This window comes from Sparus aurata, chromosome 9 (assembly GCF_900880675.1).
Source record: "Sparus aurata chromosome 9, fSpaAur1.1, whole genome shotgun sequence".
Lineage (NCBI taxonomy): Eukaryota > Metazoa > Chordata > Actinopteri > Spariformes > Sparidae > Sparus > Sparus aurata.
In genome coordinates this window covers 20,634,465-20,661,390 of record NC_044195.1, presented here as the reverse complement: position 1 = coordinate 20,661,390, position 26,926 = coordinate 20,634,465, and the positions used below count along the sequence as shown (strand labels likewise).

Here is a 26,926-nt window from a genome sequence, read left to right as displayed (position 1 = left end):
TTTCTATTTTAGCCTACATGTTTTAATGTTTGTTTCTTAATGCCTTCTTACTTGTTTTTGAATGCAATTTTTAATGTCTTTTAATGTAATTTGTATGCTCCTGTAAAGCACTTTGAGTTGCCTTGTGTCTGAATTGTGCTATACAAATAAACTTGCCTTGCCTTAGTACTTTCCTTTTTCTGTTACATTATACTTTAATAGGGATTTAACTAAGTACATTCAATCAAAACATGCAGAATATTGAATGTGATAATTGTCCACACATATACACATACTGCTGTACATGTAAACATATATATGTATAAATGTACATTTTACATCTTTCATCATTCATATCATCACAGTCTATGTTTTGCATTAACAAGTTATATGAATTAGCATGCTAACCAGCTAGCCCGATACATCCTGGTCTAAAGCTCCTGTGCTAGCGGTGTAAGCACCAGCACTCTCCCAAATTCTAGTTCGGACTGCTAGCTGCACAGCTAACTGAGCTAACTAGCTAACAGCAGCTACAGATGGCAGCATTTAGAAGTTACTCTAGCGAGAGGCTGCCCCCTATTTGTTTTGAGTATGACTGTGACAGGTGGTCAGTTCTTACTGCATCTTCAATATCAGATACTCGAAGACTTTTACTCCTGTGCTTTTCATATGGGTGACTTTAACTTCTACTGAAGTCACATTTCAACACGATGTCTCAAGTGTGATGTTCGGGTACTTTTTACAACTTCAATTAAAGATCAGCATCACTGAACTCCTCATTGAGGTCAACAAACACACACAGGCCCAGAGAATATTAGTGATTGTTTTGGGAAGATGCACTGACTCTAATCCAGCGCCATAATTAAACACAAGCGGGCAAATAAATTGTTTATCGCAGAGGTTCTCACAGTGGGGTCCTTGAGAGGGTCACCAGCAATAAGAGGAATATTTTTTTTTCACTGTTATTCCATACATAACTAACTAAATGACTTTTTTGGTCAAGGCTTTGTGCACTTATTTTTGTGCAAACAATTTTAAAAAAATCTTATATCAAATAAGGGTCTGTGGCGTCTGAGGTTGTTGACGAGAAAAAGTTTGGGAACAAGCAGTTCACTGAACCATGCGTTTGTTTCTAGGGTCTAGTGGCTATGGTTGGATTAATTTGTTTTGAGGCACTGGGGCAAAACATTTCCCAACAGTGTTTGTACCCTGTTACCTCCAGATTCTCACCACATACAGCACAGACAACCCACTAAACATGGCAGCATGACAGTACTGTGAAGGGATCCAAAAGTCACGCTTGAGTAGTTAAGGTACTGTGTTAAAACATTATTCTGATAAGTCACCCACATGAATAGTAAATGAATAAGTAAATCATACATATATCCACATGCATGTATGTATATATATATATATATATACATACATAGATATAGATATAGATAAAGATATATATAAAAGTAAAGTAAGTCAACTTACAGTATCTAATAAATCAAGCGCAGTAAAAGGTACAGGATTTGCCTAAAACTGGAGTGGAGTGAAAGTAAAAAGTATCAGAATATAAATACTTAAGTACAAGTACCTATAAATTGCACTCATGTACAGTACTTGGGTAAATGTACTTAGTTATATTCCATTACTGCAGCATCATTAAATGCCCAGTAACCAACCAGTACTCCTATGCTGCACAACTACCTGCCCCAGTTTTGTGTGCCAACTTGACTCAACACAAACTGACTGTGAAGGAGCACCACATGAGCCTAATATAAACCAGACTAATGAAGGTATAATGATGGATCAATATGAGGTGATAAAGCAGGAGCCATCCTTGTTGATACTGTACTTGAGAGGTGCAAATTCCCCAACAAATTTGCAGTTAATAAAGACCAGTTCACATGTTTGAGGCCCCTGAGGGGCTGGCAGCTTCCTGCTTTGGCCTGGCTGGTAATCCTGTCTGTGTTGCACTCCTGTGGTTTTCTCCCTGGATGTGAGCAGAACTCAGGTCAGTGCGACTAAAGTAAAGTGCCTAGACAGTTAGCACTGATACCAAATCTGTCCAACCATGCAGAGAGTAAACACTTTCAGGTGGTGATTGCTAGATGAGCATGCTGTACATTCAACTCACCTGCAAGCGATAAGTTATTTACAGCAGGCCATATGTCACCAAGACTTGTTTCTGCTGTTCAGGCTGCATAGCAACCACAAGGAGAGTGACGGAGGGAACTGAGCTCAATCCCAAACGGTGGACGAACCATGATGTGATTTTTAAACTTGTTGACTCAGAACTCTGTGCTCTGTGGGTGCCGGATGGATCAAGTGACACTGAATATGAGGACAGTCTGTGTAGATAGGTGATACATGCGAGCGGGGCATCTTAGCACCATCAGACATTCACGGTTGTGTTGTTATCATCTGGCCCGAAACTCCTCTAGCTGCATATAAATCAGTCTGAGAAGCGTCAGGAGCCCAGTTTCTGTTCGACATCTGCCAAAGATAGCCGCTGCGCACGCAGTTTCTGTTTACAGCTGGCAGGGAAAATATCTGGGCTTTTGACCTTTTCCAAATGAATATCAATTCATTTGGTGCTTTGTCAGTGCAGATGTTGAGCTTTTTATAGTGTGCAGATATATTCTGTTGAAACAACCAGTCAGTGATTTGTTCATTTCAAAAGAGGATGTCCCAATGGGAGGAACAGTTATCGTCTTTCTCTCACAACTACAACTGTTTTTTAAATTGTCTATTAAATGGAACACTATGTAGTTCTGCAGAAGAAATTCAAACTCAGATATATAATATTTACAGTAGTAATGAGGTAATAATACAAACTCAGAAATATAATTTTTTTCCATAACTGAATAAACCAGCTGTTCTCAGAGGAAAATAAGGTCCCAGAACACTGCTGGAAGATAGAAAGGTGGCAGGGTCCGCCACATATAAACAAAGTAAATCAGTATGAAAATGTGTTGCCCCTGAGGGTCAGTTTGATTATTCAGTCATGAAAAGAAGAAAGTGTGTTTATTTTGTTTCAATCAGTCACTTCAGTAAGTGAAGATCTTTCTTCTCCCAAAACTTAGGTGCATCTTTAAAGTAACAAGTAAATACACCTTTTTATTTAGTTTTTTTATTCAGTGGGCTATGTCATTCTCCATGATCTTCTTTCATGACTACATGTTGCTGCTTCTCATTTTGGTGAGTATTTTAGATAATATTACAGATGACAGAGTACTGAGAAAAAAAGCGCAATTATAAATCCATCTGCTACTTCAAACAGCACAGCTAGGCTACTAAAATGACAGAGCGATGGTCTGACTTTAACTTGCACAAACCTCAGTCGGATAAAGGACTGATGACAGATTAGCTGATAACCTGCCCTTGTTAACCTGCCCAAGGTTAACAAGGGCAGGGTTGCATTTTTCAAATGAAAGGTAAACTTACATTTCGACCTGGACCAACAGAAATGGAGGCAGACACTGAAATATCGGATTTTAGCCGCAATGTTGACAGCTGCAAAAATCAGCTTTATATGAGAAGGTAAATAATTTGGTCCCCATTAAAATCAAGTAAGTAAAATAAAGTAAAGGCTTTGTGGCTCTGTGACTTGCTAATAACTTAAGCACTCAACATGTTCTGTAGTTGAGGATAACAGAGAATAAAAAATTGTTAATTTGGGTGGTATTTGGTCATAAACAAAAAATATTGTGCAAACTAGAAGTTTAACCTGATGATGGTGCTACATCGAACATCAGGTGATCACCACAGTCTACAGGATTCCAAGTATTCCTGACCTGGTATGAAAGTAGTCATGTCACGGCAATTAATCCATAAATTGAAGACAATAATAAAACACTTTCAACTTGTTGGTGGTGTTAAATGAAGTGTTGAAGGAAGGGTTTGTACAGATTAAGCACTTTCCTATGGATGTAATTGTCAATACTAAAGTTAAAAGAAGTCCTTTATAGCAGGCTGTACACACACATTTTCACTTTGTTTATTTTACCAGCTGTTCATACGGAGTTTGATTTTATTTTTTAATCACGTTTATTCAGTGTTGTGTTTGGTGTGAAATGCCAGTGGGCAAAATGAAAATGAGGATGGGAAAGTTTAGCTTCAGATATCGAAAGACATTTTGTTTACCTGAGTGAGCAATGAGTCCCCAGAATACTTTGCAAGGAGTATTAAAGGATAGTTTTTAGCCTTGAAAACATAACAGTTGAAAAAACTGTAACTGAACTTTCAAGACTTTGTTCGAACTTTATAGACGAAGTAAAAGAATCATCAGAGTCAGAAGGATTCATCCTCAAGGGAACATGAATTTCTAAATTCCTTCTTACCTCATCCGATGGCCACTGTGACCAAAGTGATGGACTGACAAGACAAACAAATGAGACAGATAAACCACATGTTTTTCTATTTAATTAATATAAATCACTAATTGATATAAAATGTTAAAGAAATAAAAAAGGCTGAAGTTTGACTTCATTTACTTGACGATGCACGCATTAAGACAACAATGCACGCGTTAAGACAGTATACAGGCTTCCCAGGCTTTACTTACAGGCCTTCTGGAGGAATAGAGTTCAGCATCATCTAGCAGATATTTTATTTGTTCTTTTAGCATTTGTCTCTGTAAAGCTGAAGAAACAAACATAGAACAGGTACATAATTCGATGTAAAATCCATGGTGATATACAAAAGGTCTGTGACAGAGTACCTTCAGTCGGACGATATCTCAGGAAAAAGAACAGTGCTGTTGATGCACCCGTACAACTAAACGTTACAGGATTGTTGAGATTTGTTCCGACAGCACTGTAAACACAGGTGCGTGACACACAAAAGTAAAACGTAACACTGCTTGCTGTGATCACTGTTTAACAAGATTAAATTGGCAAGTTCGTTTGGCAAGGTGAAATCTTTTCCAAAAGAATCAGCCATAAATGAACGATTGCGGTACAATAGAAGAGAGAAGTGAAATTGCTAATATGTTCAGACATTGTTAAAACTAAAATATGTGTCAAACTGAATCTGCGGCTTTAACAAAAGCGGTCCTACTCAAATGCCCGGGTAACAGATTCTTCCTTGAAGAACATTTCTAACAGTCCAGCTCCTATGTCATGAGTTGAATAGATATTTTCCTATTTCCAAGGCCATTGGCAGTCTCAAAAATGCCCAGTAGGCTATCTTTAGATGCCAAAATGTGTCCCGCCAAGTGTTTTAAAATAAATACAGGTCTGTGCCACTATAAGGGCACCGAACCCATCAAGTCTTTTGTCTTTTTGAGATTTTCTCTAAGATGGTCCACCCTCTGGATGTCTTCAAAGTCTTTCAGTACTTCTGCCTCTTCTTCTCGAGGCTGACTCAAATATCTGTTTTGATTTTGTCCAGAGAGTTGTCGATCTTTGTCAGAGTCTTTTTGATGCGTAACGCCGTTAATCTGGCCGATGGATTCTGGTACCAGCACTCCTTCATGAGTTTAGCCATGGAAGTTAAAGTCTGGAAATTAATGTGGAGAAATACATCAATGAGTGTTATTGCTAATGCTTGTATTCCTTGATATCAGTATTAGTTATTGACTGTTTGAATGTTACTCACTGGGTCTGAGAACCATCTGTTTGGGATATTGGGCCTCTGCTGATCCACACACACAACCTTCTTCATATCCTCAAAACTGGGATCACTTGGGACCACATCATGAAAAGGTGGCTTGTAGTCTTCTACAATACCTACGGGTAGAGCATAGCAGGCAAGAATTCAATTTCAAGATCCCATTACTTGAAACTAAGTGTTATACTGACCACAGACTAACAAATAAACTACATTATGGTGCAAAATGGATTGTTTTGACCTCAAGTTGCTCTAAAGTGCAGCTGTGGGACAAAATAGAGATGCAAGGTCGCTGTGGTTGGGGTAAATCAATAACTGAAGTGTTGCTGAAAGCCCAGCTCCTACCATCAAGCAATAAACTCATCTGACAGTGAATGAAGGAAAAGGTTTTATTACACATAAGATGCCCACAAACAGTGTGTGTTGAAGTGTGTTTCAAGGCCAAGTCTTTCTAGCAATGTCAGAAAAGATTTTTCTTTTTTTACTTTTACCACCCTTTCCTTTCTCACCACTAACACATTAATACCAATTTTAGGATACATTTTCTGCTCATCTATATCTGCAAACAATACTCTGTCTGTAAATAATGCAAATTCTCAACCTACTAGCTCAACACATGGCCCAGTTGTTGTACTTGATGAAAGTAATTGATATAAATAAGACACAGTTACGCACAGCATAGTGTTGTATAAAAAAAACATACTGACCGTTGCTGACTGTCCTCCTGGCAATCTCCCACAGGACGAGGCCCAAGGCCCAAATGTCCACCCTCTTGTAGGACTCAAAGCAGTCCATCTGGATTGAGTCATCAAGTACTTCAGGGGCCATGTAGCGCTTTGTGCCCACTTTAGGATTGTTCCCCACATCCAACTCGTTGGTGTCTTGAAAATGCATGACGGCCAGACCTAGCATGAAAACACAGAAAACTTTAAAGGTCTTCTTCAGACAACAGACACATAAAAATAGCTTTACATGTTTTTTTTTTGGTTTTGTTTGGTTTTTGTAATTGCTTGTGTTTTTCTCAATTACTGAAAAATCTAGATCCAAATCCAGAGTTTTATTTTGAAATTAGTAGCTGAGCCTGTCAGTGTCAAAATGGGACATTTTGGTTGTGGATGTACTCTGATGAGCAGATGCCCTCAAGGATTAAGTTCTGCAGGATTTCAGTCATTGCAGCCCGTTTCATGGCTCCTGCTGGAGGTGATCTACATGACCAACACCAAAACACTTCAAACCTTCAGTGTTGAGTTTATTTGAGTTTGCCTGTCGTCGTAAACAGCCCTGTTCCCTCACTCAGGATGTACTCAGATGATGAGAACAACTCCAATGGGAGACAAACAACAGCCACCGTGTTTGTCGGGACAGCAAAATGCGTCATCCAGAACAACCTTCATTACATCGAGCCTATAAACATGTCGGGCCTGTTGCCCAGTTATGGCTGGTACCTGAATTATTTTTTAACCAAGCATCTGCAAAATGGAACATTGGTGTATTAGATGAAGTGGTCTGGGTTCCTCTAAATGTGTTTTTGATTAAGGGCTGAGTGGTACATTTAGCAGCGGTTGTTCTTCCTAAATTGACAACAAAGGAGGCTCAGCAGATAGAAGCAAGCAGAGTGATATTAGTGCAGATGCATCTCCTATGCAGTGACCAGGAAAGATAACATTCAGTTAACCCCTTCAGTAGCTTTAAGGTGGTTAAAACCAGCGCACATTTATAACAGCTGCTTATTGATGCCGATTTATGTTAACAAGGAGTAAAACATTTACATCCAAAATTCTACCTGCCATATTATGTATTTTTAGACACTTTGGATGTATTTCTCCACACAGAAGTTCATAGTCACTTCCTATGAAATTAAAACTGGTATGTAAATATAAACAGTCAGTCAGTCGTCTCACCAAGGTCAGCAATGCAGCACTGTCCATTCTTTTTGACCAATATATTCTTGCTCTTCAAGTCTCGGTGGGCAATAGCCGGTTTGCCCTGAGTGCCAAAGATCTCAACATGGAGATGCGCCAGGCCGCTGGCAATGGAGAGCGCCATGCGGAGGCAGCTGGAAGCATCCAGGGTGCTGAGCTGAAGGTAGTCGTACAAGGAGCCCATCTCATGAAAGTGAGTGATCAGCCACAGCTGAGTGCTGGAGTTCCTCGAGGTCATGTCTGACGCTATGAAGCCTATAATTGAGAGAGATGCAACTATGTTATTCACAAAATGTTTTAATTAACACATCATTGTACAAAAAACATATAATAATACAAACAACAAATAGTAAAGAGGAGGTAGAAAGGTTTGCACAGTTACTTCTTATTTTTCAAAACAGGAGATAAATACAATATAAATCGTAAGAGAATAAATATCAAAAATATTATGTGTTTCATTGAGAGCCTCTTGATTTTTTGTTGTACATTATGCCCTGCCATAATCAATCAATTCAAGGATAGGCTGGGTTTAATTATCTATTGGTTATGCAAATATTAGTCATCGACCAATATGTTTTTATCAGAGCTACAAGGCAATAACAGATATTTACAACCAATATTGTACATTTGCAGTAAAAATAAATGTCTTGAATGTTCAAATTCTGAATAAGGAGTAATAAGTAATTACATACAATTCTGAGGTACTTATTCTGAGTATTTCCATGTTTTACTATTCTATACTTCTACCTGACTACATTTTAGAGGCTAATGTACTCTTGACTCCACTACAGTTATTGATAACTTTACTACTTACTAAGCCGATACAGATTGTTTAGTGTTGTTTAGTATTAATCATGTTACCAATCACAAAGTGTTGTGGGTAGGATGTTTAAATTAATTTATTTTATCAGCAATCAGACAAAAACAAAATAAAACATTTATTCTGAAAATTGGTCAATCCCTCATGTATACATGCCAAGTATTATCTTAAGACTATACTGTATTAAGAAGAAACTAAGCATCCGAGTCCGATTCAAGTCAACATTTTTAGCATTTATTAGACGTGGGTTGTTTAAATATAAGTTTCACACACAGGCACAGAAGGACAGAAGGATATAAAAACAATAACAACAATTGTTGTTGTGTCTCACAGCTCACTGAGTCCAATTACATGAATTACAATACGTACCCAGGATGTTCTCATGTCTTAGCAGCACTGTGTTGTAGATCTCCGTCTCTCTGAACCAGGACTTTTCATCTCTGGAGGAGAAGATTTTGACTGCAACACTTTCTCCCTGCCACTGACCTCTCCATACTTCACCATAACGACCCTTACCTGGGAAGAAAAGAAACATGGGGGAAATGGGTGTTTTGCTATCAGTATGAAAGTAACAACACGTGAATGCTTAGTGACCATGTTCTTGAACTTCCAGTTTCCAGGGAGAAGAAGAGACGCAGTAAAATGTTGTAAATGTCACATTGTTTTGCTGCCCCCTTGTGGCCAAAAATCATGCAAACTGGATTTGTTGATTTGTTGTCTGTGGGTCTTTGGATGGATGGATGGATGGATGGATGGATGGATGAATAGATATAACCTTTCATGGCTCCAGAAGCAGCTGCATGTAATCTGATAAATTGTCTTCAGACACAAATGGCTTTCTACTACTTTTTTTTCCACATACGTAATAGTACTCCCCAAGGTCACTGGCACTGAGGACTTAATCTAAAATGTGCAGTAGGATCTGTGAGAATTTGAATGAGAATGTCCAATCTGAAAGATTATCAAACAACAATATGCTCCATGGGTTATAGGGATTACTCCAAAAAGTTATTATAGATTTGATAATTTGCTTCTCTGTCAATAACATCCAGGTAAACTCTAGAACCACAACGTCCAACAAAGTATTTTATCTATATGCCCTTACACATACTTGACTTGTTTGTCACAGCATGCTGCCACACCAAATATGGCTCAACTGAGGCTTACTTGAGCTGAGTCGCAGTCATCCTCTATAGCAGGACTTTACTGCATTTTTACTGCCTGTGTCAGCACAGCAGGAGTGCCTCATTGAAATGAATGAGGAGCCTGAGTCTTCTGAGCCAGCACTATTGTCATTATGAAAACAGCCTCTAACAGGACACTCACCCACACACTCATTGAGTGTGATTTGTCGTGCAACGGTTCTCTGAACGAGGAACGGGAGTCCTGAGCCACTTCCTGAAGTGCAGGAGTGATCCAGCAGATCCTGGGAGAGAGGAAAGAAACAAAAAGAGTAAAAACCTTGTATATTTAAATGTGTTTGTGTGAGTATTTGCATGTGGGCTATTTGAATGAAAACCTCCCCAAAGGAATCCCGTGGCTCCAGTCTTAAAAAAATGATGAAATAGGGAGCATCTGGGACTCAGATGGAGACTCGCCTTTGATGTGGCACCCACACGGGATGGAGGGTGGCAAGCTGTGTGTGTACCAGGATACTGTGTGCGTGAGTGGGTGTGTGTCTGTGTTGGGAGGCGCAGGGTGCCCCCTGCTGAGTAAACAACAGAAGTGCCACCCCCCTCCCTGGTGACTGGTGTGGGCGCTGGAGATTTTATCTAATCCGAGGGCCAGACTCGAAAACAGGCGCAATGCTGCTAAGCCTTTTATTTTTATCTTGGCTATGAGACGTGCAGCATCCTGGTGCCAACACAGGGGGGCAGTGCACAGCAGTGGAGTAAGCAGCTGCCTAGCAAAAACAAACGACTAAACTGGGAGGGGAGGACGAGGATTGAAAACAACAGAGAAGAGTGATGCCTCAGATAAACAGATGCATAATGCAAGAGCTGCCTGAGAGACAATTTGGAATCACAACAGAGGAATGCAAGGCAGAGGCCATAAAATGAATGATGAGTTACTCTGCAGAGAGTTTAAATCCCTCTCTTTGGTACAGGAGGATTGTTTTTAGGAGGGTATATTTGGGCCAGGCCATTAAGCGGCGGGATGCAATCAGAACGCTGCAATATCATTATAATCAGAGATGACTTCTGGGCAGCAGGCTGCAGAGGGACGAGCACATGTGTTTCAGTCCGATTTGCTTTTTCACAGCCACACCACCTTTTAATATTCTTTCTCATGGTGCTGCCAAGCAGTTTTTAATTATGCTGAAACAAACACTCAGTGGCTCCATATTTGGGCTTTCCGTTGCCAAGTGCATTGATGGACTTTGGAAATGTTCTGAGAGAATGCCAAAATCAGCTTTTTCTTTCACCAACACACACACACACACACACACACACACACACACACACACACACACTTGAATGATCAGACTTTAACAGTTGTACATGTTATTTACAAGTTTCCAAATTACAGATAAATGGATAATCTGGGCTTTGAGGAGTTTAGACATGCTTACAAAAGAGATTCAATGTTATATGGCAGCCAAAGAAGACACATTTTAGCTATAAATGTAAAATAAATGCTTCTTACAAAGTATATCAATGTATCTTAATGCTCAACGTTTGCTTTTGTGAGGAAACAAAATCACAAAATGGACGACAACAGTCACAACACTGAGAGCGGTTTGCTGCTGAACTTGATTACACAGTGGGAGAGCCAAGTGAATGTGCTGGGTTGTCTTTCAGGCTAAACCCTGACCACAGGACTCCACCTCAGCTCTGGATCAGTTTAGCGGGCCTCAAAACATAAACCACTTTGCAGAAAACTTACAATCCACGCTTGAGTGGAGGGAAAATAAACAGCCAGAGACAGTCAGCTCACAGACGGGAAAAATGACTGAGAAGGAGCAAAACAACAATTTAAATCCGGCAACTGCACCACCCACCTAAACACACACATTTTCATGCATATGCAGCAACTATGCATTGTTTTAAATACATTTTGCATAAGAATGACCACATGCTCCTGAGATTATGCTCTGGAAAGGTGTGAAGTGTTAATCCATACTGCTGATTTTAATTAGTTTTGGCGACAGACGTTGACCCAACAATGACTCTAAGCACTATAATATTTTAAGGCTTAAAAGGGACAGTGCACCCGAAAAAAAAAAAAAAAAAACATTTCTCCTCTTATTTCTAGTGCTAGTCCTCTAGATTTTTGGGAGTGAGATGCAGAGTTTTAGAAATATTGGCAACAGAGTTGTCTGCCTTCTGTGAATATAATGGAGCTTGATGACGCTTTTCTGAACAACACCTGCAAACCGTATCACCATGCAGAAGGAAGTGTGCATCTACTCACTGAAGACACAAGGACGAGCCTCTACTACATGAGTACACTGATGCTTCCTTCTGCGCAGTGATATAGTTACCGGGTGTAGTTCAGCTGAAAGAGAAACCTACATGAAACTGCTCACAGCAAGGTTTGTGGATCATCTTGAGTAAAGCGGGTCATGATTTCTGGAAAGAGACATTGCTGTTGAGTCTTCAAAATGTATTTCTTTCAAGCACTTTGAGCACCAGAGGGCCGAGTGCCATCTAGTTCCATTATATTGGAGAGAAGGCAGACATGTCTACGGCCGATATGTCCTAAACCCTGCAACTTATTCCGAGCACTTTAGATGGATAAATAGCACTATAAATAACAATACAGTGAATTAAGCCTTTAAAATGTTGCTCCCAGCACAGTGCTTTAAATAATTCACTGTAGTGTGTAAAAAGGAAAAACAATAGAACCAAGGAAGCCATTCAGATAAATTAAGTAGCATTTTTAACTTCACAACAATGTTTGTGACTACAACAAAAGTGGTTCCTTTGAACCGCTTTAGGTTTCATCAATTCAGTACTTGTGCCACGTTTAAGACAATCGCAGACTCAACTCTTGATTGCAGTGCCACATTCCCGCTTTGATCAGAAATCTGTATTTAAACTACAAAAAAGAGGCAAACAAGCTTTATTGTGCAATCATGACTCCATTGTATATGATCTTCTGCACAAAGAAGAGGCGGAAGTCCCCACCAATGCAACTGCACTTTAACTCTTCAGCTGAATCCCTTCAGTTAACACAACACATAATTTTCGAAGGGGGTTTTCCATCTTTGTTGTTAGTACACATTTGACTATAAAGACTTTACGATCAAAGTGTACAGAAAAGAGCCACCATGCCACCCAAAATAAAAACAAAAAACGATTGGATCTGGTATCACTCTATAAATGATTAAAAGGTCTTTAAATAGGTTGCACCAGAAGACAACTAAATCTAAATTATTGAGGTTTTCTGGTGCTGTAAAATGTTTAGAAGGTGTAGCTTGACAAGTTCCCATCCATAATCAATTCAAATCTACCATATAGGATTTCAAAAAGCCTTTCCCTGATCCTGAGGCAGGTTATTTAATATTTTATAATCTGTCACTGAATCCTAGACGGATACACATTTTCTGACACAACACAGCCTTGTACACACTGCACTGTACATGTCACGTGCTTCAAGCCAGTAAAACCAACTCAATTTAGGTCTCTTTCCATAGTTTCCTCCTCATGAGCCTGATAACACTCTGTTAAACCAACTCTGTTTCTCGGAACATGGAGGCACTGCACGGTTAGTATTCACCATTTCAAACAAGCAAACGTGATGTGTCTCACTGGAGATTGTGGTCAATTTATACCCCAAAGGGAAAAAGGTGGGTTAAGATAAAAGACTGGGATTCGATTTGGCTTAATATTCAACATGGCAGTCAATTAAAATATGCCTTGAGCTGCTCTTTTACTATTCTCTCTAATGAGCTGTGGAGGCCGCCTCCTCCTACACTACTCACCGCCAGAGTGCTCTCCCCCACGTTGGATGCTATGAGGCCGTCGATAGTTCCATACTCGGCATCTCGTGATGTTAGCCTCTCCATCTGGTTGTTGTGGATGCGTCTGAACACCAGGATGGCGATGGCAGAGAGGACGATGAGGACGATGATGGGTGCCACGATGACGATAGCCAGTGTGGTCACGCTGTAGTTAGACACCTCGTCAGCTGCGTGAGGGGAGAAACATTTACAACGTGTGACTTCTCTTCAGACTACTGGGTCATAATTTCAGAACAAAGGTTGATTAAGGTCTGAAGATGGCAAATATTTCAGCATTCTGTATGACAAATATTAAACCAACACAAATTAATGTAGTAAAAATACCAAGGTTTATTCTAAGTTTATCTTAAGTTTGGCGTTTCTCAACAGAGGGTTCCAAATATAATATTCTATACCACAACACCATCCACCCACAAATAATGTTGACATACATAATAACTAACTTACTAACTTATTCATGGTGCTGTGCTCTCCCCTTATTTTGTACTACCTTGAGATGTGTAAGCCATTCTCTATTGTCCCACCTGTTGCCTGTCCTACAGTATATGTAAGATGGCACTTAGTTTCCACCCTGGGAGATTTTGTATTTCTTATTGTATTGCATTGCATTGCATGAACGTGTTTGCAATCTGATGAGGTACATGGTATGAGTATATGGTCTCTAAATGTAAATCACATCTATAAGAATGTGAATGTGAGACCTACATGGACAGATACAATATATATGTAGATTACATAGTTTGTCATATATCAGATTCATGTATGCAGAGCCACTCTGAGGTTGCTTCCGTGCTGGATGTGGCCTCCGGGCTGCCAAATGAATAGGGCGGGACCAGAATGAAGCTGCTTACGTAACAGTGGAGTGGAGAGTGGAGAGTCCACTAGAACTCTGCAGGGATGCAACAAGAAGAGGAGGTGACCATAATTATGTATGTAAACTCTTGTTTACTCCTGCAGCTTTTCCTCTGACAGGGCCACACGCATTGAGGCTCGACCAAATCACGGTCTGCAGCACTCAACAGACCATCTTAAGAATCCAGTTAAGGGTGGGGTTGCACACAGAGCACACATGCGCATTCACGCGCACGCACACTCACGCACACAAAGTGAATCTCATCAAGTCAGTGGAGGCCAGCCGAAGGAACTGACCACCATTCACACTTTCCAAACATTCCGAAGGGAAAGACGGCTCAGCTCTGCCTACAGCACAGACAATGATCCCCTTTTCTCAACTACCCCAATAATGAACTGTTTCTCCCACATACACACAACTAGCGACACACTCAAGAAACTCACAAGACTTGAGCCAAACACGTGGGAAGGAATGTATTTGGACAGCTTAAAAAAACATACTTTTCACTTGATTGTTATATTTGTGGCAACGTAACAAGACAGACCTAAGCCTTATCGATATGTGCACATGACCTCAGTAACTTTTGCTGACGTTGATATTGGCAGTTGTGTGGTGTGGTTGACAGGCCTAAAGAGGGGAGGTTTACAACAAATGGGAATACCGTGAGGATGAGACAAAAGCAACATGCACACCACTTGCTTCATCTCTTTTTTTGTGGCACAAGGAATTATATCCCCCAAAAAGTCGACTTCCAGAGTAAAAGAGTACATTTCTGCACTTTTCACCTCTGCATTGATACATTTATTAAGAAAGGCTGAGGTTTCTCAAGACATGGTGCTGATGGTGATATTTTGAGAAAGGTCTTTGTGACTGATCCCTTGGCTTTTTATTGATAAATCCAACAATGCTGAGGTGATGGAATCCCTCAATGTATAAACAAAACAATGCAGCTGTAGTATTTATTGTATAAATATATTATAAATATTGCCGTACAGACAAAAGTTAAGGTGAAACAATAAATAAAAAGGGCAACAATTGCTCTGTGTATAACTGTCTCTCCTTCACTCCCAGGTGACTTCCCCCTCTGGGCTCCTGTCAGCCGGCTCTGACGGAGAGGACAGTGTCGGGAAGTGGACCATGACTAAATCATATTCAAAACCTCTCTTTGGTTTGCCCACTGTCTCCCCCATTTTTGTTTCATAAGGTGCCAGGAGTGTGACCACACAGAGGTGTAACTCAGGCCAACAGAAACCATCCAGAACAGCCGAGGCAGACAATTTCACAGGCGATGGCGTTGTCCTCTCAGCGGAGAATGATGGAGGGGAATGAATGTGTGTTACTTTGTCTGCACCAGCAAGAACTAACCCACATGATCATCCCTATTCTGAATGCAGAAAGAGTTCAATCAACAGATAGAGCTCTTGAACATCTGCTGGTGGTTCTCAGACTGCACTTGTGAAGCATTCTGGGTAGTATATTACTGTACCTTTGACAGGAAGCTGCACGGTGCTGTTCAAGTTACACAGGTGCCCGTGGCAGCACTCCACAATTTGGTCTCTGGAAGGTGGGGTCTTGCAGGTCATCGTGCTTTGCTCGTAGATCTTGAAGCAGCCTTTCTGGTACAACAGCAAGCCGGCGCTGACTGTCAGAGAAGAGAAGCACTGCTGGCCCATGCAGCGATTCCCTGTTGCACATGTGCTGCCCTCACACACACACTCGTGCTCCTCTTTGATCAGGGGCTTCACTTCCTCCTCTGCAAATGAAGATGAAGAAGGATTGAAGGAGACACAGCTGGTAAATAAGTAAATCTTCGACAAGAAATAATTCAAGTTATTCTTGGAATACTATAAAACGCACAGCTTTTTAGTCTTGCCATGAATTAAACTGAACATTAGCTCCAAAGCGGAACTTTTGTACAATCTTTAGTGACATAAGGTCCATGGTGAACGGCAGCCAAGAGAAATGTGTGCAGTGTGTACAAAGTCACCTTTCCCTGGAGCTTGCACAGTGACGTTCATGTTACACAGATGGCCCTGGCAGCACTTGACAACATGGGCCGATGAGGGTGGCGTGGCACAGGTGGCTCTGCCCTCCTCGTCGTCCCTCAGGCAGCCCTTCTGTTGGACGGCCGCCCCATCAATCATCTTCAGAGAGGAGAAACACTGCTGGCCTGTGCAGCGATGGTCACGCTCACACACGCCGCCCTCGCACACACAGAACTGCTCCCTGAGGACCGGTCTGGCAGCAGACACTTCTATATCTGATAAGAGGAAACAGAGATATGGCGAAACCCATTAGAGCAATAGCATTAGTATCCCATTAAATTAAATGGCATTCACTCAGGTCAGAAAACACGCAAGTTGGAATGGCTCAATGAAAAGACGAGTGAGCTTAAATACATGAGCTTTGACAGAAAACTGGATATTCTAAAACCGGCTAATTCAAACTGATTGACATCAGTGTTTTCTACATAGCTGAGCTGAGACAGACTTCATCCCAACTTGATTGCATTTTCAAACTGTTCCAGCACCTTACAGGTGTGTTAATTTATATATGCATATTCATACAAACTCAAAGTTAGTTTCACTTCATCAGACTAAATCAAATGTATTGTGCAATAAACAACCAAAAGATTGGGTGACACACTGATGGAAATCACAAAAAAGGTTAATGTTTCAAAATGCGTCACTTGTCTGTGAACTTGGCACTTAATATATAACCTGTCTGGGCCCATTTAATCATTGAAATAAGCCATTTATTATGAAGTAGTTGAAGTGCAGCTACAATTTCAAGCACTTCATCTAAAATTCAAGCACTTTTTAAACCTCAAAAACACCTAAATTAAAATTCAAGCATTTTCAAGGATCAAGAGCACCTGTACAAACCTTGTAGGATTTGTACATATTCCTTCACAAATGTCCACTGAAATTTGGCCTTAATAATAACTTGAATGAAAATTAAATGTTGAATGAATGAAAAGTATTGACATTTTTATTTTACACATCCATAGAGTTGTTCCTGCTCTAACACATGAACAGTTGAAGACAGTTAAGATTATCTGCAGTGTGATTTTGACAGTATACATTCACCACATCATGTTAAGTAAGACTGTTGTAATACTGTGTTACTGATTTTAACCACATCGTCCAGTCGCAATGAAAACACAGCCGATACTGCTGACTGACTAACAAGTCTACAGAAACGTTCCTTGGCCGGCAATAAAAGTTTGTAAAGTTATTTCACAAGTTGGTGGTAGGCTGTAAATAAAGCAGTTTTGCAGCCAACTCTGAAATGTTAGATATACAGTATCTGTGCTTCCCACCAGCACAGCTCTTTGCATGGGGTCAACTATCACAAATAAATCCTGAAAACTGTGGAAAACACAGAGACAGTCCTCCTTCGATCGTATGCATTATTAAAAAGAATCAATTGGGGCTTTTCCATTGGCACTTTCGGCTGCGGCGAGTCAATCCATGCTGCGCTGATTTGCGTTATCATTACCAGTTTAAGCACGACAGATTGTGCTGCGCCGCACCCATCCAGTTTTCAAGCGGCCTGCGGTTATGTCTTGCGGCCACCCGTTTGATCTCCTCAAACAAACTGGTCTCCTGTACAGACCCTGAGTATCACAGAGAGGAAGACATATTCCAAAGTCTGGATCTGCACGTTTGCTGCATTTTATTCCATATACTCGGTTTTGTTTTTCTTTCTTCTTTATTGTATTATTATTTCTTCTTTAGAATTTATTTACTGATTACTATTTGCCATCTCTGTAGTTGAGTCTCTAAGCAAAATACTTTCACACGAGTGTACTTGTACAACGAGAGTGACAATAAACATCTTATATCTTGAAAGCTTTTAACTGAATATCTGTGGTTTAAAGTCAAGTTTCTCTCCTGAGTCCCTGTTCAGACATCTGCTTTAATTTACCATTACATCATGGTCGCTTTCAGCCGTTCCTGGAGTCGTGCTGAGTCAAATTTGCTTATGAAAACCAAACTTTTATTGAATTTGCTGCTTCGTAATAAAAGTTTTTAAATACCCAAATAATGGTGGAGAATAATAAATGTGAATAATTTAAAGGAAATTACATGTTTATAACTGAGTTAGCAGAGCTTTTTTAGCAACAATTCATCAATAATACTGCAGGGAGGAAGAGTATTTACAGATGCTCCTTTAACAACTACTGAAGACAAGCGCATCTTTGATTTATGTCACACCCTCAAGCTGGTAGCCATGTTGCAGTGGAAAGGCAAATCCCTGCCGCGCGGGCTGTTTTACTGAGTCAAATCAAGTCAAGCCAATGCAGCACACGTGTATGAAAAGGCCCCATGGTGAACTTCTGATAAGCGACTTGTCCCAATGGGAGCCAGGATATTTTTCACCACTGTGTTAAGATGCCTCACCTTTCACCGGTGACTGCAAGGAGATGTTCATGTTACACAAATCCCCGTAGCAACACTCTACCACCAGCTCAGGTGTTGGTGGGTTTCCACACCGTGAGGACCCTTCGTTGTTAGCCTCGATGCAGCCCTTCTGAAGAACCGACGTCCCATTTAGTATAGAGAGAGAGGTGAAGCACTGCTGGCCGAAACACCTGTCCCCACTGCTGCAGGACTCTCCGTCACACAGACATTCAGAGTTTCTCACACCGACATCACCTACAAAAGAACAAAATCATTAATGGAGCGAGCCAGCATACATCACTGAAAATAGTATGAAGAGCTTTTTAGGAGGACTTTAATATGTTTCCAAATGCATTGTGACAACCCTCTTGTAAGGATTCACGTACATATAACCAACGTAAGCACAAGGACAAGTGCGGCTTCCCACCCTAAAGAAAAACTCCACTTTCCACCGCAATCCACTGCCACTGCAGTTGTTTAAAATAACAGTGAGAGACAGCAGATGAGAGGGAGACAGACTGAGGAGGGGCGGGGAAAGGAAAAAAAAATTGTGTGAATTTTTGGTCTGTGCACGTAAGAGACTTGAGGGGGGACAGAAAAAGACAGAGAGGCTGAAAGATTGTATGTTAACAAGAGTCGCAGTGACTGGGAGAGCACAGACATCCATTACACATCTTTACAACTAACGTCTGTGCTCAGGACCCTCTAGTGATGGTGTATGACCTACTGTAATCTTTTGCAACAGCAAGGCTAGCAAGACAGCTAAAATTCACCAGAATCTGTCTGTCTATGCAAACAGGAACCTCTCCTCGCAGCAGCAAAAGCCCTCGCTTTAGGTCTGATGTGACAAGCTGCGTTTCGTGACACTTACCTTCCAAGCTGGAACAGGGAAGGACCATGACGATCAAAACCAGAAGAAACACTCCCTCGGCCGTCATCGTTGACCTAGAGGGGGAGAAAAGAAAAGAAAAACCCGAAAATGAGGGCTGCACTCTAATAAATAGGCTGAAATTGTATCAAAAGCACAAGATTACGAGGCGACTTTTATACTGAAGCATTAGAATGAGTTTTAGTATTTGCTTTTTCACTTTGCTTTGGACACTGTTCAGTGAGACGGAAAAGAGACAGACGTATCACGACGGAATTTGCTCACGACCTAAGAGTATTAGAGAGAGCAATTTTACAGGGGGAGACCTTTTCTTATTTTCAGAAAAAGAGTCAACACCAAGTTTAAAACGCTCAAGTAAAGTGGGTCTCATGCCTTCCTGTTGTCCTGGCAACAAGGCATTGAGTGGCAAGCAATGGGGAGACTGGTGCTCTCCTATTGGCTGCCTCTACGTGTATGTGTGTCTGTGTGTGTTGGAGGGACAGGCTGCTTGGCAGTGAGGGGAGAGGAGCAGACAGACGACAGAGGAGGAGAAGGAGGAGGACGATGACGACGACGACGACGACGAGGAGGTGGAGGAGGAGGAGGAGGAGGAGGAGGAGCGCAGCGGGGAGAATGAGTGTGGGTGCCCAAATACTATCGTTTAGAGACCTGGAGACGGTCTAATCCTTCAATATTTAATGCGTCTGTGAAGGCGTCCACATACGCCGCGCAGTTATGTTTATTTGTTTGCTTTACGCCGTGCCAGATTTTAAACAGACCACCAGTTTAACCCACACGGAAAACTCGAGGGAAGAAACCACCAAATTTACCAAGATGATATGCAAGTTTTCGGGAGGCATCACAGCCCGTAGCGTGCCCTGCTTATGCCAGGGCCGTTATCTTGGAAGCATGTGCGTGTGTGCCTGAGTGCATCTGTGCCAATGATAAATACCCCCCCCCCCCTTACCACCACCCCCTCCAGGCCTTTGTGCCCGTCTCCCAGACATAAATGATTAAGCACGTAATGTTAGCATTAGCCCAACGGCGGCGTCTGTACGGGCCCGCTCACACACAGACCACATGCTGCTCCTTTAATCAGAGCACAAAACAGAGGCTGCCACACGGAGATAATCAGGAGCTCTGTCTGCTCCCTTTGGACTGGGGTGAGGGGGGAAGAGGGGAGCGGCAAATGGGGGCAGGGGACGGGCAGGAGGGCACGAGGAGGCGAGTGAGGTATAGCCAAGGGGCAACTGGGGGACAGTGGGTCAGAGAAGGGCAGAGAACAGGGCCAATGTGGGAGAGGCGTGTGGGCTGCGACAGCGAGGCAGGCTAAAAGGAAAGGAAGTGGGACAAGGAGGTGTCTGGTGTCAGAGCCCAGGGGGACAGCGGGAAGAAGGGCACCATGCTGGTGGGGGCCGGTCGGCTGGGCTGCAGTGGAAGCCAGGGGGCCAGAGGAAGCAGGATAAAGAGATAAGCAGAGGAGTAAAAGACAATAGTCTGGAGCACAGAAAAAAGGGGGATTCTGTCTAACTGGTTATCTTGATACTGACTCATATATCACTCATGTAGAAAGAGCAAAAAACATTCAGACTCACACACTGGCTGACAGATCAATAACTCACCTCAATTAACTAAGTGGAGCATGACACGAAGCTCCATTTAATGGCTTCAATTAGTGCAGGTAAATGATTTGCTGTGTTTTTGTTTACATTTAGCGTTGAAAGACCCTCGATGGGGCATTGAAATTATCTTCGTCTCCATTCATTTCTCCCACGCAGACACTTTGTCTTGAATAAGCCATCACAAGCAGCGAGCCGCACACTGACGGCCAAGCAGCTCTGTAGCTCTGGTATGTGTTTGCTCTTTATGTACAGAGCAAATATGTCTTTCTATGCATTGCAAAAACCTGAGGGCCTTTTTGAGTTTGCTTGGTCTCCTGCAGGTGCTCATGTATGCATTTGTGCATGTATTCTATTTACACAAAGGCAAACAGAAACTACTCCACATCGGGCTGGTAACATATCACCAAGCCAGCGAACAGCTTTGCTTGAATACACAGCGAGGAGGACGAGTCCTGATATTGGAAACCTCAGAAAGGATTCTTGGAAAGGAGAGAGGCAGGGCTAGCAGTATCTGCAGAACCGATTGCGATCTGAACAGACAACTTTATGGCGCTGTGTGTGAATGTGTGTGTGTGTTGAAGTCCTCCATCCCTGCGTATTGAATTCTCTGGCAGTGTTCTGCAGTGTGTGTTCACAGAGCTGACATCCTGCCAAGGGTGTGCTCTCATTTCCCCCCCTCTCTATCCGTCTCAACCCCCGTCTTTTACTTTTATTCCCTCTTCCTATGTCCTCTGATGTGGCATTGTAATAGGAAACCAGGTGGTAATTATAACTTCAGATATATTTTTCCACGTTAACTGCTGTTGAAACCAATAATTGAATTGGTTTTACTATAGACTACCACAAGAATGAATCCTAACCCCTGGAAAATACGTTCCTCTGGCTCACTCGTCTTGAGGTCGTGGGTTTTCGAATAGGTCTTAGGTTAAAAATAAGACAACATAAGGAAATACTAGCACTGCACATTGTATTGTTTTAACACCGACATTGCAATGTGCAACAGTGACGTTGCAGGAAGTGCAATGTCAAGTAAGGCAGCCTTGGCCATTTTATAACATGCATTGGAACTAATTAAGGCATTAAAGGATTTTTGGCAGGGTGCTAGCATACAAACCAGGCTCATCCATAGAAAGGTTTGGTCTCATCTTTAAGTGAACAGGCCAGATATACTCCGTACCAGATGTGTTGCGATCCGCTAAACACAGCTGAGCTAAAATTATGCGTGGAAGGTAATCATTCAAGTGAGTCACAAAGGTTTTAATGGATCACTATATCTTCGATGTTTACTTTACTATTCTATACATAACCTTTTCAATTCTAACCAGCATTGGCAAGTCAGGAGCAGCTGATTATGAGAATACACACTTGAAAGAATACATATCTGTTCAAGTCATCTGGAGAACATTTCAGTAAAACAAGAAATATTGCAATGTCAGTATTTTCCAATATTGTGCAGCGCTAGTAATTACCCCCACTTGTGAATTTTAAAGCATTTACATGTCTTTAAAAAAGGAGTCGCTAGCAAGTGGCTAATTGAGACAGGTCAAGGACATTAAACATCACTAAGCCAAACACGTAACTTTCAAACTTGCACACTGATCGATTTATAGTAACGTGTAAGTCAAATTAACGGGGGAATGCGTTTAGAAACCCTCCATGTTTTAATTTCAATTTGGGCGCTAGTGTATTGATCTTGTGTTGCCAGAGGAAAGGATATATTTCTGTATTGATATTTTTCTCACCCCTAATAATCAGTAACTAATTTTAAGTAATTTAGGTGATAATAATTCTGCCGCTTTAGTTGAAAAACATTCTGAACGCAGCATTATTACTTTAAATGGACTATTAATAGGATTTCTGCTTTTACCTGAGTACATAATCTGAAAACATTTCACACCACAGGTATTTTGTATGAGGATATCAATGCTGCTGAGATGCGTAAGCACCGACCTTGCACATGGAAACATAGAGGCCACATTGAGCTCAACACAAGGTAGGCAAAGTGTGTACAACCCTGAGAGGAATAGCTGAAATAGACTTGGCCCAGTGAAAAGTATGTTAGGGTTGACTCCTGCTGAGCACTGCTAGAGGGACTTGAAAGTGATCCTGCATATCAAGGCTCCCATTTTACGACGCTACGTTTCCTCCCCAGACTCTTTCCAGTCATCCCACTCCAGAGGGCTATCTAGATAAGCACTTGTCTAAGAAGTTGAGCAGAGCTTAGAGTGATTAGATGGAGATGATTAAACATGCCACTCAAATGCTGATACAACTGAACCCAAAAAGAGAGGGACGTAGACAGTAAGGATGATTTAATTTGAAGAGTCTGTAGGCATCCTACCTCTACGTCTTTAAGTGTCGCATTAAACCGATTATTTTATCACCATTTGTTGTTTCCATGTGACATTTTCAAACTGATTGCTGAAATGGCTTTCAACAACAAACAAAACCTTTTAGTCTGGCTGGATGCTTTCTTATTTGGTCTGTTTTTGTATTCAGGTCAGGACGAAGGAGAGAATGACAAAACACTACTTTGTCTGATGAGCATGGTGTATCACTGAGGTTGCGGAGGGAGGAGGCTGGAAGCCCTGCAGGAGCTGCTGAGTCATCATGCTGGCAAAGGGGGAGACGAGAGGTGGAATCTGTGTCTGAGCTGGCAGGCTGGCACAGTTACCGCGGCACAAATAGCCCAGGCACCGAAGGAAACTGCAGCAAACTGCGGGGTGGCGAGGGAAGAAACAGGCAGAGACTGGGGCAATGCGGAGCCTGCTGCTCGTGTCCCTGTCCCCCGTCCCCGACTCCAGACCCAGACAGCCAAAGTGCCAGCATGCCATCAGGGACACACAGATGGTTTGCTCCTAGGTGGATGTGGGTGTAATACAGACCTGAGGGCGAAAAGTCCTCCTCTTTGCAGCAGCCCACATTCATATTCACACTACAGCTCAGCAAATCAACACGTTCACCACAGTTGAAAAAACACTCTCTGCCTACAGTAAAATACAACACTGGGGATGACTAAAACTAAGTAAAAAAAAAATACACAATCTTAACTTTTTAGTAGGTTTTGAGGGAATGCGCACTCAAAATTGATACAACTGTGTGAGTAGAATGTAAGATTACATTGAATCTTACTGAAAAAAAAACAAGCACACGTGATTAAAATATGTTGGATTTAAAGTTCACATTAATCAAATCGGGGTACCATGTGCAAGCATCAGGCCCAACAATAGCAAAATGGCAAAGAACTGTTTTGTAAGTTTTCTTTTCTATTTTCTAAAAATGATGTCAAATCATCTGTGTGTGCTGCTTTTACTGTGCTCAAAAGATGCAGCAAAACAATGAACAATTGACTGTACCTTATTTTAAATTCCATGTAGTATTTTGAGCAGTTGGTCTGTAGACTTGTCGGACGCATCATACTCACTGTGATTCTAGGACTAATATTTTAGGTATCTTTAGGCCAACCAGCCATTGGCAACACAATTCGCAGGTCATCATCGCAGAAAGGGCAGCAAATTATAGAATAAGATATTTTGGTTGCTTGGTTCCTCTGATTTGTTTTGTCAGAGGTATAAAATGAGCAGCTGGTTTGAGTCATGAAGAGTCTAGCCATGAGACCACTAGTTAATACTTCACAGCCTCCTTCTGGTTCAACTGGGCTTTAATCTGCATGCTAGTAAAATACAAATAAGACAGGCACCACCTCATCAAAACCCCTCTCCGCAGAACCAAAACTGTCTAAAACTCTCACCTTCAAATACTGATACCAATCAGCCATAACATTGACAGATAGAGTGAATAACATTGATCATCTTGTGACAATGCAATGGCCGGAGGAATGTCACAAAGAACTCACGGTGTCGACCTGGCCTCCAAATTCCTCAGATCCCAATCCGATCAAGCATCAGTGGGACATGCCGGAACAAGTCCGATCCATGGAGGCCCCACCTCGCAAACACAGGACTCAAAAGATCTCCCAGCAACGCCAGAGATGTTATAAGAGAGGAGGCCACCGACGTAAGCTTTTTTTTTCTTTTTTTTAAATTAAATCTGTAACATAAGTGCGACGCTTGTACGACACTTATCCCACCCCCATTTCCCCAAAAGCCAAACGTCTGCTTCAGTTTCATTCAATCCAGTGTCGCTGCAGGCGGACTTCTCATAAGCCTTGAACAGGAGGATATCATACAGTTTTTCTGTTCATATGACCACTGAAAGTGAAGTTGTGGCTTTCTCCCCTTTCACTTACATAGAGGTCTGGTCTTGTTAGCAAGAAATAACTGCCTGGGGGCTTTCCCAAGATAGCTAGCAAGTGGCAGGACCTATGTCTATCACATGACGGGTCAAAGGCTAGTCTGATCTATGGAGGCGACATCTCGGATCAGACTTGGTCTTGCAGCAACACGATTGGTGACCAGGCCAACGCAGTAAGCTTTGTCATGTTCCTCAAGTCCAGCAGAGTATGTTGGAAAACTTACTCTGGTAACCAACCTCAGGTATTGTTTTGTATTGAAATATTCTGAACTGTGCTGTGACCTTGTCTGGCATAGGAGCGAAACGTCCTTCTCGATATCCAGCCTCACACACTGGGGTTGTGTGTGAAAGACGGATCGTTCTACTGAGCAGAAAGCAAAGCTCATTAACCTTTGAAAACACACCTTACTGGCCAAGGGCCTCATCAAATGGGAGATGAAAGGGGGACTTTTGTGGCCCTTGGAAAAGCCTGTGGAATCTGCAGTGCCCCATCAGGTTGAGCCAGGCTCCATCTATCAGGACCCTACGGTATCTCAGCAGCTGCCACCTTTCACAATGTGAGGAATGTAATCAAATGCAAATGCCCCCCACTTGTGTTCGATTCTCGCACACACATTCACTGTAGTAGGCAAGAGTGTGACAGGTTTTTGTTCCTTGGATACAGTACAACCGAGGAACGCACACACAGTGTACTCGGTCTAGATCAAATGTAATCAGAGACAATGGCTGCCTTTTCTTCCTTCCACCTCGGTATCAACAACACCAATGACACACTCTGGCAGGCACCCCATCACAACACGGATGAAGATTTTGATTACGCTTTTGTCTACACTGAAGTCGTGAGATAGAGTTTGATTCATACTCGAACAAAACATACTTGTGAGAGAGACAGAGGACAACTAAAGACAGATACGGAAAACTGGCAGAGTCTAGCGTACAGACAATCACGAGATGCCTCACCTGCACAGAGACCCAAAACTTAAGCAACCAGAGTTGTGGTAGTTTTTGTGGTTCAAAGAGTTTTTGTTATGGCTCTTTGTTTAACTGAGTCTTGTGGGACACAACTTTGAATGTTTTACAGCATTCAGAAGACACTGTTAACAAGTCTTTCATGCAATGGTCACCATAGCAATTAGACATTCATTTTCACACAGCCATCAAAAACATCTGAAACAGCCAATTCAAACACTGTCTTTATGGCCCTCAGCTATGTTTGCCAACAGAGGAATGCACAAACACTCTCCCTCCAAACGACCATCTCACAAAGTTCACCGCTCTGGGCCAATTCTATTCTCAAAAGGACACCTTGACTTGTATCAGAGTACACCCTTTAAACATATTTTTCTTCTTGTGAAACAAGTAAATCAGGCAAACAGCTCAAAGAGCTCTGCATTAAGATACCCACAACTCGGGGAATATTTAGTCTTGATTGATTATGTATCCAGCTTGGCATAGCCACGGGAGTCAGAGAGCTAACGTGATAACCTTCGGTGTGTGACCCACAGACATCAACCAAACAATTCACCACCATGACGATAATCACTCAGCAAACAGCTTGCTACAACACAATGTTTTTACAGCACGATGCGCGGTACTGCGACTGGCCCAGGCCATTACATCCCGCTGCCAATAGAG

At 41.8% G+C, this 26,926-nt stretch overlaps 1 protein-coding gene across 1 annotated transcript in view; it reads right to left on the bottom strand.

Annotated features, from left to right (window-relative positions):
• Positions 1-4,372: 4,372 nt before the first annotated feature.
• The window catches only part of LOC115588213 (activin receptor type-1), a 28,670-nt gene continuing 6,116 nt past the window's right edge, over positions 4,373-26,926 (bottom strand). The window contains exons 2-12 of the mRNA XM_030428633.1: positions 19,419-19,492; positions 18,548-18,802; positions 16,129-16,401; positions 15,628-15,894; positions 13,250-13,455; positions 9,649-9,748; positions 8,692-8,838; positions 7,482-7,757; positions 6,288-6,485; positions 5,569-5,699; positions 4,373-5,469 (exon numbers count right to left, since the gene is read on the bottom strand). Of these exons, the coding sequence (XP_030284493.1) occupies positions 5,335-5,469; positions 5,569-5,699; positions 6,288-6,485; positions 7,482-7,757; positions 8,692-8,838; positions 9,649-9,748; positions 13,250-13,455; positions 15,628-15,894; positions 16,129-16,401; positions 18,548-18,802; positions 19,419-19,485 (2,055 nt within the window). The 5' untranslated portion in view covers positions 19,486-19,492 and the 3' untranslated portion in view covers positions 4,373-5,334. The remainder of the gene's footprint in view (positions 5,470-5,568; positions 5,700-6,287; positions 6,486-7,481; positions 7,758-8,691; positions 8,839-9,648; positions 9,749-13,249; positions 13,456-15,627; positions 15,895-16,128; positions 16,402-18,547; positions 18,803-19,418; positions 19,493-26,926) is intronic.